The sequence below is a fragment of the Gobio gobio genome, assembly GCF_949357685.1.
Source record: "Gobio gobio genome assembly, chromosome: 6".
Classification (NCBI taxonomy): Eukaryota; Metazoa; Chordata; class Actinopteri; order Cypriniformes; family Gobionidae; genus Gobio; species Gobio gobio.
The window spans coordinates 11,762,397-11,779,013 of record NC_137102.1 but is presented as its reverse complement, the minus strand read 5'-3'; the positions used below and the strand labels follow the sequence as shown (position 1 = coordinate 11,779,013).

Below are 16,617 nucleotides of genomic sequence, written 5' to 3'. Positions count from 1 at the left end.
AGGAGATTAGGTCATTTGGTAGGGCATACAAATATCTATGATTCAAGATTGTTTTGAGGGATATAAAAAGAGGGAGTTAGATATCAATGTTTACAAATCAGAGGACACAATTAACAATATAGGCCTACTAAATATACAAATTAAAAGTAGGCCTAAAACATCTGAATATTCTTCAGAGATGATTTAATTTACCGTATAGGCTAAAAACACACACTTAAAGGTCCCATGGCATGGCATTTTTCTATTATTTTATAATGTTTCCTGAGGTGTACTTATATTGTTAGTATGATTTTTATATCAAAAATTTTTATAATTTAAAAATAAAAGGCATTTTTTCTATACTGATATTAGCCCTCTGGCTTGAATGCTCTGTTTCAAGGGGCATGGAGGGAGTTATATTGTAATGAGTTGTTGAGAGCGCTGTGCTGTTAGGTCGAGCTTATTTGTAGCTGAGAGTTCTGAATAAACAGTCCCAGTCACGTCGACTCTGTCTTCCACCTTATTCTACGAACTTTGTAACACATGTAATGTACCATTACAGCCGTAGAGATGAACGAATCGTCAAAGTGTGGATTATAGCATTATTTGATGATCTATTCCTATCACATGAAAGGCTGCAGTGATCTCGTCATTGCAATTATATTTCTCTCACAAAATCCTTTCTCCACAACTAACAGCAAACACGACGTCGACATGAATACAGTAAGAGCTTCACTGTGCTGAATAACAGCGTCATTCATTATAATGGCAGTTGGGGCAAGTGTGCAGATACACTCGCGACGTGTGATTGACAGCTCCGGACATTATAAAGAGTGTTCTTTGATCGCTCTCTGTAGTTTAATCACTTAAAAAATGGATTTGTTTCATGCTACTAACAGACACGATCGTTTTAGTCACTGCCTTGATTCACTGATGCATTACGCTTAGGGCATCAAGACGGCAATCATTAAAGGATCTAGAAAGAAAGTCTGAGTGAACTTGAATAATTAGCTACACATCAGAAATCACTGATCACAGATCAGGCATCAATGAACACTGTTACTCACTGTTTGTTGCGGTGCTGTTGAATCCATATCGTAAAGTCTGTTTGTAAAGCCTGTGCTGACATAAACTGAATCCATTTTCTCCCAATTCTCTGGGCGGGCAAAGCAGAGGAAGGGGAGGTAACCTTTCCTGGTATGACGTCATAACAGGAAAATTCAAGATCAGCTCACCTGAGCTCTCATTTTCTCAAAGGCAGAGAAAGACAGCCAGAACTCGGTTTACACCGTCAAAATTCCTAGCCACTTGGGGACAATATACAGGCTAGGGGAACTCATATTAATGTTAAAAATTAAAAACCTCATAAAATGAAATTTTCATGCCATGGGACCTTTAACATGCATAATAAATAGTAGAATTTGTAAAGAGCTGATACACTAAATTGGTTGGCGACTCAAACCAAACATCACAAAATAAGTATGGTTTATGATATAAAAAATGTTTTTAAAAAATATACAACAATTCCAGCAACATTAAATTTATCTACCCCGAATGCGGAAATGGCACATACGCATAGGCTACCTTGACTTTCAAGAATCAACAGGCGGCACACTTACTTTTTTTTTTTTTTCCTGGAACATAAGGATTTGTCACACCGATTCTAAACGTCTAGTTGTTTTACGCTGCGACAAAAAACAAGCGACCGACGAAATGTGGCGTCGACGCAGCACGCTGTTGCACTAAAGTTCGGGAGGTTATGGATGAAATTTAAATTTACCTTTAAGACTCTTCAGCTTCCTTTGGCACTGAAGCCACGTTCTTCTGTGTCCCCATTCTTCCATTTCGTGTGCTATTTTTTCAAAAACGGAGCGGTTACGGTAGGATCCTTCTAGTTTAGCTTGAATTGAAGTATCTCCCCATATACTAATTAGGTCTAACACCTTACTCTCCCTCCATTGACTCGCTCCATCGCTGTTCTCCATATCTAGTCAAGTTTTTAATGTTACTGTCTGTGTCTGTTGTGTCTAGGGCTAACTCGCCGGCGCATAATTGTGACAAATGTCGACGTAGATTGACGTAAAAGTCGCATCAAATCTGCCTTGGTTGTTCACACTGCGGCCACATTGAAAAAAATCAGATCTGGGTCTGATTCAGGACCACATTTGTATGTGGTCTAAATCTGATTTGAAAAAATCAGATCTGGCAAGATTTGAGTGTTCACACTACCTCTGAAGAAGTCTGACCTGGTCACTTGATCCCCCAAAAATCGGATTTGGGCCACTTTTGCCTGCAGTGTGAACGGGGCCTAAGGTCCCATTATTTGACATTAATTAATGCATTAACAGTGTTGGGTGTAAATCCTTACCAAGTAATCAAATTACTGTAATTTAATATCTTTTCCCTTTAAAAAGGTAAAGTAAAAGATTAGTCTTATGCTACTTTTTTCTGTAATTTGGTTACTTCTGATGTAATTTCCTTAAATACTGTCCAACTATTGTATGGATTTAACATCACATTTTAATGTTAAATTTATGTTTTTAATGTAACCTTGTCCCTTTACACAAGAAATACATTTCTGCAGTATTTATTAATCTTCGTTAATACTTAAAGGAACACGCCGACTTTTTGGGACTTTAGCTTATTCACCGTATCCCCCAGAGTTAGATAAGTCCACATAGCATTCTCATCTCTGTGTGTGCCATAACTCTGTCTGACTGTCACTAGCCTAGCTTAGCACAAAGACTTGAGGTAAATGGCTCCATCAAGCCTACTGCTCAATAAAAGACAAAATAACACCAACATTTTCCTATTTACATGTTGTGATGTGTATAGTTACATCGTGTACTAAGACCGACGGAAAATGAAAATTTGCGTTTTTTAAACCGATAAGGCTAGGAACTATTCTCTCATTCCTGCGTAATAATCAAGGAACTTTGCTGCCGTATCATGGGTGCAGCAGGCGCAATGATATTACGCAGCGCCTGAAAATAGTCCCCAGCCCGCTACCTGTGCAAGCAGGTTGTCACGTTGGTTATGTTGACGGAAGTTAGCCAAGTATAGGGCACTGCGTAATATCATTGCGCCTGCTGCACGCATGGTACGGCATAAGTTCCTTGATTATTACAGGAATGAGAGTATAGTTCCTACCCATGTCGGTCTAGAAAATTGCAACTTTTCATTTTCCGTCAGTCTTAGTACACCATGTAACTATACACATCACAACATGTAAATAGGAAAATGTTGGCGTTATTTTGTCACTTATTGAGCAGTAGGCTAGCTGGAGCCGTTTACCTTCAGTCTTTGTGCTAAGATAGGCTAGCGGTGGGTGCGTCAGAAAGAGTTATGGCACGCACGGAGATGAGAATGGTATGTATATGGACTTATCTAACTCTGGGGGATATGGTGAACAAGCTAAAGTCCCAAAAAGTCTGTTGTATTAGTAAATGTTCAAATTAACATAAGAACAACATAAGAAATGCGTAAGAAGTATTTTCATTGTTAGTTCATGTTACCTAATATAGTTAACGGATGGAACATATAGTAAAGTGTCCCTGGAAAAATATACATGTCTGAATGCTGATATGGCATGTATTTTCACTTTATTAATTATTTTAGTATAGCTAATATATTAGGAATTACTGAAGATTTCTAACATCAATTACCAACAATGTTAATATAAATAAAAGGAGTAAAATAATACTTTAGGTATATGACAACATGAACAGTTAAATAGTAGTAGTATGTAATGTAAACACGAACAATAATATTTAAATAATGTTTTAAAACAATGTTTTCATTTATAAAGCTCTAAAAATGTTACTGGCTGGTGTTTTAGTAAATTTCCTGCAAGTATTGAAAAAATAAAGGGTCTCAATTAAATATGTGCAGTGTCACATGGTTAGTGCAAATTGTCACATGACCAGAGCAGTTTTCTTGTTTGCACCATCAGAAGATGATGGCTGCATCAAAGCTCCACAACAAAAGGTTAGTAAAGTATGTTAACATAAAGATATGACAAAGATGTTTGTACACATTTTAAGGTGTCTAGTTTTAATATATGAATTCACAATTATTGTGTTTTGTTGAGTGTGGTCCTAGAATGAGTAAACATGTTGATGGCAACAATAGTGACCAGTGGGATAATACAGTGCATTTACCCTGCCGTTCAAAAGTTTTTGATCTGTATTTTAATGTTTTTAGAAGAAGTCTCTTATTCTCTTGCTCACTATGGCTGCATTTATTTTATTAAAAATCCAAAAAATAGAACCTTTCATTGAAGTAAAAGAATGGAAAGTCGGGGGAAAATGACATTATGAAATAAATGTTTCTCTCCAAAACATGTTGGCCACAATTATTGGCACCCCTAGAATTGTTTATGAGTAAAATATCTCGGAAGTATATTCCCATTAATATTTACATTTTTTAACACACCAAGGTGACTAGGAACTTGAAATTGTTTAGCCATGACTTCTTGTTTCACAGTATAAATATGAGGAAACACAAAGGCCAAATTCCCTTAATCATTCATCAAAATGAGTAAAACCAAAGAATATAGTTCTGATGTGCAGACAGATTGCTGAGCTTCACAAAATAGAAAGTGGCTGTAGGAAAATAGATAAAGCATTGAAAATTCCCATTTTCACCATAGGGGCAATAATTAAGAAGTTCCAATCAACTAAAGATGTTACAAATCTGCCTGGAAGAGGATGTGTGTCGTCTTAATGCACGACGAGGAGGATAGTTTGAGTGGCCAAAGACTGTCCAAGGATCACAGATGGAGAAACGCAGAGATTTGTTGAGTCTTGTGGCCAGAAAGAATAAAACAACCCCCTACATCACCACATGTTGTTTGGGAGGGTTTCAAGAAAAATCCTTCTTGCTCATCCAGAAACAAACTCCAGCATATTCAGTTGTCAGACACGAAATTCAAAAGGGACCTGGCTCTGTGGTCAGATTAACTATAAAAAGAGCATTTTGGCAGCAAACCCACCAGATGGGTTTGGTGCAAACAGGGATCAAAAGTACCCCATGTCCACGGTTAAAAATACTGCTGGATCGTTAATGTGGTGGAGGTTAGATTTTTGTGATTTTTTTTTTAAATAAAAGGTCAAAAGGATAAACGATGCAGATTTATTTTTACAGCCATCTTTGATCATATTTACCAGGGGTGCCATTAATTCTGAGAACAGTTGTGTAACACATTTTTAAAGGATTGTTTTGATGAATAGAAAGTTCAAAAGAACAGTAGGCCTATTTATCTGAAATAGAAAGCTTTTGCAACATTGTACAACATTGTACCGTTCAAAAGTTTTGGGTCAGTAAGAATTTTTTTTTTTATGGGAGAACTTAAAGAAATGAATACATTTATTCAGCAAGGTTGCATTCAATTGATCAAAAAGGAAAGGTAAAGATATTTATAATGTTACAAAAGATTATATTTAAAAATAAAATGCTGTTCATTTGAACTTTCTATTCATCAAAGAATCCTGAAAAAATATTTAACATTTTAAGCTGTCATTTAGTTATGTTACAAAACACATTTACAATGTAGGCTATACTCCATGGGCACATTTCACATTTCACTTCCATTCTTTCGGGGCAAATCAAGAAAAAAAGTATAGGCTAGCCTACACTGTTAATGAAACAAAACCACATAATTGTAGGCTACTAGACGTGTGAAATTAATGTGGGAAAAAATAAATACTCTGAACCCCAAGTGGATTTACAAAAACTGAGAAAGTCAAAAAGTGTTAGGTTGTGCCATAAAACACAAATTTTCACACACTTTTCCATAAAAAATAAAATAAAATAAATAAATATTGATTATTTCAAGGGGTTACTAATGACGCAGCATTCGGATATTTTCATATCTGGGAAAAGTTTGAGATTAAGGTTAAAGCTAGATCAATGTTGTAAAACTACTATCAATCTTTTGAGTCTGTGTTTACATCGTTTATACAGCCCCTCGAGTGTCCGGAGGGAGGCGTTTCCAAGCATCTCATCTCACTCTCACTTAGAGGAGGAGATGCCAGACATTGCCCTTAACACGCTCGCGGAATAACAGTCGCGCGGGAAACAAAGGCTTGGCTGCTGTGGAGTCAATAGTCGCGCGGCGCGCTCCATCCTGAAGCCATGTGAGACTGAGAGATCTGCTGCTGCAAAGGGACGCCAGAACACATTCACCGTCGGGTTGAGCGCCGCTCCCCGGAAAACAGACCACACGTCTCCACCAACAGCCGTTTTTTGCAACACGAGAGAATAACCGAATTAATGCCCATCACTATATAGTAGTAGCTCACTCATATTGATCGCTTGTATCGTTTACGCCTCCGAGCGGGGGTTTGGTTTTTTCTAAGCGGGCGCGAGAGACACATTCGCTATCGAAAGGGAACGGGTCTGGCCACTGAGTAAGTATTCATTTCAGAACAATTGTTATTTTCCTGCGGGTTTTATTGTCTTTCGTTTCCTGACATCTCTGTTTTGTTGTGTAGGCTTGGCATTGCAATGGCGCTTTAAATCGTCTGAATGTCTTGTATAGGCTACATTGCAATAAACTCGAAAATAACAGGATTGAAATGTAATGATGCAATGCGAAATAAGTGACATTTACCTCTTCGAAGAGAGTGCAGATGGTTTAATAAAATGGTTAGCCTACGTCTTTCATCATATGTTTAAAGAAATTGTCGCGCAAGCCTTCTGTAATGGCTCAATAACACGCTGGTGCGTTTTGCAGCGCATCCCCTGTTAAAGCAGTACGTGCTCGGGTATGGGAGAACCACATCTAGTAATATACTGATGAAACTGGGTGGGATGATCCAATATGGCCGTGCAGACCTGAATTTAGCAGCATGTGATGTTAAATATGTTGGTGTTCAATTGGATTTTGGTCATTTAATAGCTCGGAAATCTGAAAATAATTTCGCCGCGCGCGAAATCAAAATAGGCTTCTTCACTTCTGACAGGCTTCTGATGCGTTTTCCCCCCTGCCAAATCTTCTCGACACCCACCGCGTCCATCGCGCGTCCATTCCCCAGCTGGAAACGCTTTATTTTCCACAAGGGCAAGATGAGAACCATGAAACGTTTTGGTATTATTCACATTACGTAAATAGTTTGTTGCTTGTCTTTAATAACTGCGAAATGGAGAATTTAGCTTTGTGTGGAGAACAGCAAGACGCTCATGAAGGGGGAATGGGAGAGTGATGTCAACCCTGTTACATGTCCAATGCCAAAGCTTTGTCTGTCAAGTTTTCGCTTCCATGAACATTTAAGGCACTAGGTCATTGGAGCCACCAAAGCAGGTTCCTGAAAAAGAAGAGAAAAAAAATCAATGAAGTGCTTCTGAAATTAGGGTAGGTGCTCTATAAAGTGCATTATGAATTGTGCAAAATATGGCTAATTAATATGTGGAAGGCTTTCTTAACTTTATTCAGCTTTAGAATTAGAAAATTAGAATTCTCAAGTGCTTGGAAATGTCTTATGAATCGTTTAATTTATATGTTTTATTAACAAAGTTTGGGAGGAGCACGTTCAGATAATTAACACGAGAGGAGCACATTCGGTTAATCAACTCAATTAACAAGACAAAAGGTATATACAGCAGCAGACTTACCTGTATTCCATGACCGTTTTCCAGCATCCCTCCACCTCCCCATCTCCTCAATTCTAACTATTCCTATCCCAACCTGGGATGGGGGTAGTGCTCTGGGTTCGGGCCAAATTCCGAGCTCGGAACCCTCCCCTTGGACAGCACGGCAAATACGCATAACCTTTACTCGATGTAAGTGTGAACTCGTGAAAATTAAAACAAGGTCTGTGGTTAATAACACTTGCTGAGGCATTCACATTTTTGTTTGAGCAATTACGTGTGAGAGGTATTGTTATAATGTGAATATTGTCATGGCTAAAGGACTTCAGCGTTGCAACCTCTTGAAACGTACACTTATCGCATAAAGCTGGCATGAAATGAAAATGACAGCCTATATTCAAAATAAACGTTACAGATCTTTTTGTGAACAATTCATCCATGCATATGTTTCATTACAAAAAGCTTTTTTGACCTTGTAATGTTTAATCAAAATGCCATAACTGGACCTTCCGGTGAAAACGACAGACTTCTCTCTGGTGACGTATGCAGCCATTTAGTCCGATTAAACCCTGCCCCTGAAAGCTTGTGTATATTTAACTAACATCATCCTTCATTCTGATTGTATTAATTCAGAAGCCAGGACAGCATCTAGCTGTTTTATAATGTCCTGCATATATTGCATGTAGTCATTTTTATACCAAAATGCTACTGACAGCTACTAAAACTTGCTCAAATTGTAAATGGTTCAATCAATAATCTTCCAATAAGGGACTCACAAAAAATGTCTATGCCTGTTTCCCAACACAGCCACCCTTATCTGCCTGGGCCCCCAGCCCACATTCCTTGCTGAGAAGCATAATTAGAGACTACTGAAAATAGTCTCTAATTCATTTCGATTTTTTCAAATTAATATTAATATTTCCTCTTTTGTATGTACTCAGTGGCATGAGTGCATTCAAATATTTTACATTGTTGCTTAAATATGACATCTAGTATTATGCAAGTGGTTATATGGTCGCATGGGATCTGTCACTTCATGGGTGTGGCCAGCTGGCCATCCAGCAGCATGGAGTCCTGACAGCTGCCGTGATCTGACACGGTTGTCAGCTCTGAACAGCTCTGGACTGTCACTGATGTTTTAACCCCTGACCTAAATCTCTTCCTTTCTCTATCAGAACTCTGTAGCAGATAATAGCCCATAACAGACTCTCCTGATTTACTCAAGCCCTTCCTGCTCACTCCAGCCGTAATGAAAATATCTTAATGACTGCTACAAAACATGAGTGCACGTATGACGCGCTTTTTCACAAACGGCCAATTTAGAGGAGACTTTTTACGATAGCTAATGTCCATTTAAACATGTTTCAAAAGTGGTTACGAACTACATTCAAATTTGAAGGCAGTCATCTCTAAAATCTCAAACTGTTAACCAGGAGGTTTCAAAGAGAGAAACTGTTGAGGTGTTACCAGCTATTAAGGGTGACCTACATTCTATATGCTTGAAATATATATGCATGAGCTAACAGCTTTAGGAGGTATCCTTCCTTCCTTTTCTTCTCCCCGTGGTTGGTTGGTCTCTGGCTCATGGCATGTCTCAAAAAAAAGGAGTGCATGAAACTATTGGTACCGGCCAAGCTGGACCTTCTCAAAATCCTCATGTTGAAGTTTCTCAAGTGTCCCTCCCACATTCCTTGCAATCAAATAGCACTTAGTATGTAACACAGTCTGTGAGCTAGTTCGGGTGGTCTTTTTTAGCTCATAAGTTTTGAATTCTTGAAGATTTATAAAAAATGTCAAATTTGTATCTTAACTGCCACCAGAAATCTGCTAATATAGACTGTTTTCTTAAAGTGCTTTTTCACTGCAACTGATTGAACATCTGCAGTTTGCACTAACAAGAATCCCTTCAAATGCAGTGGTGGACGAAGTACAAGTTATGTACCTGAGTAAAAGCACAGATACCCCAATAAAATATTACTCCAGTAAAAGTATAAGTACTCATTTTCAGTTTCAGCACTACACTCTAAAACAAAAAGGTTCTATGGCACTAAAAGTGGTTCTTCGTCATAATCATAGAGGAACCACTTTTGGTGCTATATAGCACCATATCTTAACATGTTCTGTATATGGTAGCGGTGCTATATAGCACCTTAGCAAAAGAACCGCTGAAGAACCACTGAAGCACCAAAATTGGTGCTATACAGCACTTAAAAAGGTTCCCCTATGATTACGAGCCAAGAACCAATTTTAGTGCCATATAGAACCTTTTTTTAGAGAGTAGTCAAACTAGTATGTAGTTAGCATTAAGAAAGACATTTTAATACATGATATAATCTATAGTATTTTAAAAATGGGGGGAAACTAAATTTGTGTAAATATGTTGCGACATATTATAATAGTATAAAAATACAATGTAAAGACATCACATGGGGCAAAATGCGTCAACATTTTAAGAGGAACATAGTACAAACATACTAGTTTATATCATTTGAAACTGCTACAAACAGCGGGAAAGATGCAAATGCATTAATTTACGTCATATTACCTAAAATCACCTAACCCATACAGACGGGATGCATAAATGCGGACATGTACACATTTAAAGGGGACCGATTATACCCCTTTTTACAAGGTGTAATATAAAGTTCAGGTGTCCCCAGAATGTCTATGAAGGTTCGGCTCAAAATACGCCACAGATTGTTTATGTTGTAAATGGCAATTTTTTCGTCTTCTAACCAAACTTGGGTCTCCAGCCAACAAAGTTTAAATCCTGTCTGTCTAGCACGTTTACACGTTAGGTCAGTAGCCGGAGAGTAGGCAGTCTTTTGTGGCTGTTCGAACATATTCAACCACATCAGTGTCTATGAAACTAAAGCAACTAAAGTGGTCGAATGCATTTTCGACCACCTCTGGAAGTGGTCGAAAATGGACAAGCTCAAAACGTGTTTACACCTGTATTTAGCATCGTTCACTTTTGATCCGATCGACCAAAACGCACCTTAATACCAGGTGTAAACAGGACCAGTGAGTTGTTGACTCAAGAACAGTTGCAATTCGATCAGTCCAATTTCACAAATGGTTTAGTGTAAAGAAGCATGACATCACTCTTGCGTTTCAGGGGGTGGCGATTTTATCAGTTCGAAGTAATGAGTAATGATATGCTTTTATAGAATGCAGTGAAGTAAAAAAGAACGGTATTATGCTTTGGAATGAAGTAAAAATAAAATAAATGCTTTTTGACTGTCCACCACTGTTCAGATGGTATGATTTGTTCAATGTTTCTGGCCTTAAAATTTAGTTGTATATCCTACAAGCCATTAAAATCTATCAAGAAAGGACTCCCAGGAGAAATTTACATCACCATCCCTGCATCTGAGGAATGAAGATGGGCCTGCTTTGTTGTAATTTTTATTGCAATTTGTAATTGGAACCCAATGCATAAATAGGACCTGACATATTTATCACTTCAAAGTTTTTTGCATATACACAAAAAGGAAGTCTTGTTGTGGCATGTTTTTATGCATTCGATTTTCTCTGTAGAAATCTAGCCATGATTATCTATTGGCTGCTCTTTGTCACTTTTGGCATTTTAAACACTGTTGTTGGCCAGTCAGTGAACCAGTGAAAAGGTCACAGCATGGCTTCAGTGTGTTGCCCAGCAGTGGACTAGAGAGGGGAAACAAGCTGTAAGATAAGTGCACCCACACTGGAGAGTGGAGACTTCACAGATTGGATAAAGCTGGCCAGCGTTTTGTTTTTCCTGGACTCCCAAGTGATTTTCCAATGCTGTCAATGAGATGTGGCGAAAGGAAATGGCTGCATGGTGTTGAAACTTTTTGAGTTTTTCCTAATTCTTCCATTCCTAAACCACTGATGCAGTGTTGTTCTAATTTGCATAGAGTTTTAGAACGAGTTAAATGTATTGCCGATGAGTTGAAAAAACCCAACTGAAGAGGATTATGTGCATGTTATTGATGGAAGAGGATTATGAAACAATAACACACTATTATCCATTCATGAAAATAATCTAAAGTGGCCACACCATTTAAATATGGTCAAGTTCAAAGGTGTCTGTCTGCTAGAGATGTTTGGTGTTAGACTAGGTTTCCCACAGTAACACCAGGGCTGGAAGAGTTATGGAAATCAAGGTTTTTATCCAGTAATCATTCCCTGGAAAAGTCGTGGAATTTCATTGGTCAAATCGTGGGGTCCTGCTAGACCTTGAGCAAATGGTTGTGCATGTTTTGTCAACTGTTATCGCTGAATCATTTGCTTATTGCCTTTGTTACAGTCCATGTTGCTCTACTTTTCATGAGTGGGCTTGCTCCATGAATCATCCTCGGCGTGATCTCAAGTGCTGCATTTGTGACTCTCTGCACTAGTGGTTTAAAATGCAGGTGTTAATGCAACATTGAGTGTTTTACACTGAGGAGTGGGCCTGGGGTGAGCTTGAGTTCAACAGTTATTTCATCAGTCAACAGTTAATCCTTTGGTCTGAATGTACAGAAGTAAATCACTTAAGCTTTTGCTTAGATTTCATCTTGAATGATCATTTTCATTGTGACTATTTCTTTAGGTCTGAATTTAGAGAGAGATAACATATCGACAAACATTCCCTGTGAGGGAGTGAACATGTGACTGGCTGTGCTGGGGTGGGCCATTGAGATCACTAATCAGCTGGATGACTCTCCCCTACAGCCATTTTCAGGAGAGAAGCTCTTTCTCTGTGGACCAGCGCAAAACCCTGCAGTAAAACAGGCTTTGACAAAAGACATCATTGTGCCAGGTTCAGCATGGCCTTCCACTGCCCATCTTCCCATTCCATGGTTGACCTCTTTTTTTACCCATGTGTCCCTTTTCCTTTGATATGTTGTTCTAAGTTTCCTCAATCCATGCATTGTATGCTTTGCCTCCCTCTCACAGAATGCCCATCAATGCAGCAAACAAGCATATAACCACAAATGGACGGTCATGTTTGGACTGCTTGTATTGATGTTTTTGCTCGACCATGCCGCCATATTATAAATGCAAATAAGGGTTTTGGTTTCTCTTTTGCAGTATTCACATACCCATATCAAAGTCATGCTGAACTAGTGGAACTAATAGATTATAACGCATTTGCTTTATAATCTCTCCAGCAACATTGGTCTTCCCTCAGCTTTATGTTGGAGTTCTGGAATCAATTTAGGGAGGAATGCAAAGGCCTGTTAACAGTTTTGAAATTTGCATGCCATTCATAACTTCTCCCTTCATCGCTGTTGGACTGGTGCGCTGGTCGCTGCTGTGAAAAAGATTTGCAATATCTATCGTTGCATATCTGAAGTTTGATTTCTGAGAAGAGAAAAAGAGCCGCCCACTTCTTTTATCGATTCCTATCGACCTGCTTTCCCTCGAAGGAGAGAAGTGGGTCCATCTGTAATGCATTGTGAAAGAGCACAGCATGTTAGTTCATTTTTGCAGGAGCACAAAGTCTTCAATAGGAAATGATGTGTGTGTCTGAAGGTCAGGCGGGGGTCTGGCCATGCATTATTGAACAAAAAATGTTATATTAAAGAAAGGCTATGGTTTCAGGTAAATGGAAAGTGATCCTAATTACTCCATTACTCCTGTTGTGTCTGCTGGTTTATCAAAAATGTAATTTCACTGCATTTTTTGCAGGATGTCGGAAGCTTTGTCACAGGAAGAGAGACTTCGGGTCATTTCTGTAAGTTAATAATGATTTATTTATTTATTTATTTAAATTAGGACAGCTAATTAAAAGTGCTTCATAATAATTAAAAAAAAAAGAATTTCATTATCGATTAGTCCGTACACTAAGCATGGAAAATAAGTGACGGCATTTCTATCTGAAAATGCATTTAAAAATCACAGAACTGCTGTGGGAAAAGTGCATGACCAAGGTTATAGTAAGCATTGGGACAGATGTGGAATAATAATAATAATGAATTGAATATACACTACTATTCAGCAAGGATGCATTCATTGTTCAAAAGTGACATTAAAAGAGATTTATAATGTTTCAAAAGATTTCTATTTTAAATAAATGCTTTAAAAAATGCTTCAAAACTATTTTGAACTTTCATCAAAAGGATCCTGAAATTCAGCGTTTTCTGAACTAATATTTTAAATTGTAATAAGATTTCACAATATTACTGTTTTATTGTATTTTTGATCAAATAAATGCAGCCTTGGTTTGCATTAGAGACTTATTATGCTAACTTAGGCAAACTTTAGTCTCTTGATTAGCAAAAGAACATTTTGCCGGCCCCAAACATTAAACGGTAGTGTATACCAAAAATATATCATAAAACCATCAAAATAATTGAATAAGCCTTATTATATATGATTAGCACTTTCAAAATTTAATTTTTGTGAACAAAATTCCTCATTATGCAGCTTGTTTGTAATAGTTCTATTATATATTAATTACACAGGATCAGCATGTCAGGATATAGATCAGATGCATAGAAGATGCTAAGTGATGTTAGTCTCATGAGGCATTATACTCCTACAGTATGTTAATGACCATCTATAACGGCTAATGCATGTCCAGCCATCAGCACTAAAGCACTTCTGTGTGTTAAATTATTGATGAGCTTAGCATTGTTTTCTGAAAAACCAGACTAATGTTGCCTTCAGCTGTTCCCCTTCATCCGTCTTCTGAGAAGTGAAGACTTCCTGAATGAAAGTGCATGGTCAAGAGTTTAATTGGGAGTTGTGGTTTTCAGTTTAATAAAACTCTGGCTACAATTTACATAGGAGCAGAGTACAGCAATCTAACCTGTTTTAAAGCTCTAAATATGGCTTTGTCATTGGAAGGTTTTAGATCCAGTCACTGTCTTCTCTCTGAGCTGAGTATCATAAAAATATTCCTCGATTGGACCTGTTTATTAAATAATGTTTTGGTTAAGATAGAACTTTCTGGTGTTATGTGTCACAGACACGTCAGGTTCCACCCTTCACCAATCACAGCGCACTCCATCCCCAGAGTACTGATCACTATAACCTGCACCTCATCATGGCACTCATCACCAGCACCATAAGAAGCACACGCACACAGCACTCCACGTCCGGTCTCGTTCGCATACTGCTACCTATGGTTACCTCAAGGACTCTCCTATCGTTACTACCTGTCTCCAGCGTGTATCCCTCCTTCCGTGTTTCCTGTCTGCTGTGTGGGTGTGTTCCTGTCCGTCCCTCTGACCTCCAGCGATCTCCAGTCTCCAGCGATCTCCAGTCTCCAGCGATCTCCAGGCTCCAGCGTCATTCTACCTTCTATGCAAAAGACAGTAACTCTCTCACTCATATCACCTTCCTTACTACCATCAACCGCTTAACTCACCTGCTCCACTTCCCATGCTCTACTGTGGTCAATAAACTCCCATTCCTGTTAACACCTGTGTCTGCCTCCTGTCTACATGTAACAAAAGACCGGACCCAAACCGAGACCCAGTATGAGCCAACCGGATCCCTTCCAGGAATTGGTAGATGCGCTTCGGCGCACATTTCCTCCACAACCCACTCCAGTTACTGTCCATTCACCTGCACCAGCGAACACCAACCCATCTGTCAACAACCCTCCTTCACTACCTCCGTATGCTAGTCCCATGGCCAAACCGGCGCCCTACTCAGGATCGGCGGAGAATTGCAGTGGCTTCCTGCTGAAATGCACACTGGTCCTGGAGATGCAGCCGCACTTGTATCCGAGCGACACTTCCAAGATAGCCTTCATTATCTCGCAGCTCAGCGGCAAAGCATTGATGTGGGCCGATTCTATCTGGTCACAACAGGGTGCGGTAACGCAATCATATACAGCGTTAATTTCCCACTTCCGGGAGGTGTTTGGGAAGCCTATCACAGATTCGTCAGCTGGTGAGAAACTTTATAATTTAAAACAGGGATCCCTGTCTATTTACGATTATGCTTTGCAATTCAGAACGCTTGCAGCAGTCAGCGGATGGAATGAACAGGCGCTGATAACTACATTTCGGCAAGGATTGGAACCTCGGGTACGGCTGCATCTCGCTGCATGCGAGGACTCCATCGGCCTTGAGAAGTTCATCCAGCATTCCATTCGCTATGCCACTCGCATGCAGGTGTGCATCCAAGAGCACCAGGACCAGTATTCCTTCAATGTGCCCTTCCGCCGATCCGAACCCGTCAGCTCCCCAGAACCAGCCCACGAACCCATGGAGTTAGAGAACTCCCGACTAACCCCTGAAGAATGCCGCCGTCGGCTGACCCTACGTCTCTGTCTGTATTGTGGTGAACCTGGGCATGTCATAGCTGCATGCCCCACCCGACCTCCGCGACCCATGGTGAGTGCCATTATTCCTGCTGATCATAAAATGAAACCACTCACCACTGTCGTCACTCTTACTGCCGCTAATGTCTCCCTTTCAGTGGTCGCGCTCCTCGACTCGGGGTCAGCCGGCAACTTCCTCTCCGGTGCCATCTGCCGCCAGTTACGCCTCAAGACCACTCCGTCTCCGACCACCTACAGGATCAGCTCAATAACCGGAAGACCCCTTAGTCGCAAGCACGTCCATACCGTGGCTGGACCAGTCACTCTCCAGGTTGGGCTTTTACATCGGGAAGAGGCTCACATGCTGGTTCTGGAGGATTCCACCGCTGACGTGGTTCTGGGGCGCCCCTGGTTGGAGCAGCACAACCCTACCATCTCCTGGAAAACGGGCGAAATCCTGAAGTGGGGCGACACTTGCTTCTCACAATGTCTGACTGAACTTCCTCTTCCATCCTCATCTCTGCCTGATCTGACTCTTTGTGCCACATCCATCGAAAGTCCAGTTGAACAACGCTCTGTTGATGTTCCTAAGTGTTACGCCCCCTTCAGCGATGTCTTCTGCCCGCAACGGGCTTCCAAGCTGCCTCCACACCGGCCATGGGACTGTGCCATCGACCTGCTTCCGGGTGAACCAGTACCAAGGGGTAAGATATACCCACTATCCATCCCGGAGGAGAAGGCCATGGTGGAATACATCCAGGAAGCCCTCGACCAAGGTTACATCAGGCCATCTACTTCCCCTG

At 39.9% G+C, this 16,617-nt stretch overlaps 1 protein-coding gene across 2 annotated transcripts in view; it reads left to right on the top strand.

The window, feature by feature from the left end:
* Positions 1-5,987: 5,987 nt before the first annotated feature.
* palm1b (paralemmin 1b) overlaps positions 5,988-16,617 on the top strand; it is a 34,347-nt gene continuing 23,717 nt past the window's right edge. For both annotated transcript variants that reach the window (XM_079819256.1, XM_079819255.1), the window contains exons 1-2: positions 5,988-6,389; positions 13,228-13,273. In XM_079819256.1, coding sequence (XP_079675382.1) covers positions 13,229-13,273 — 45 coding nt within the window. In that variant the 5' untranslated portion in view covers positions 5,988-6,389; position 13,228. The remainder of the gene's footprint in view (positions 6,390-13,227; positions 13,274-16,617) is intronic.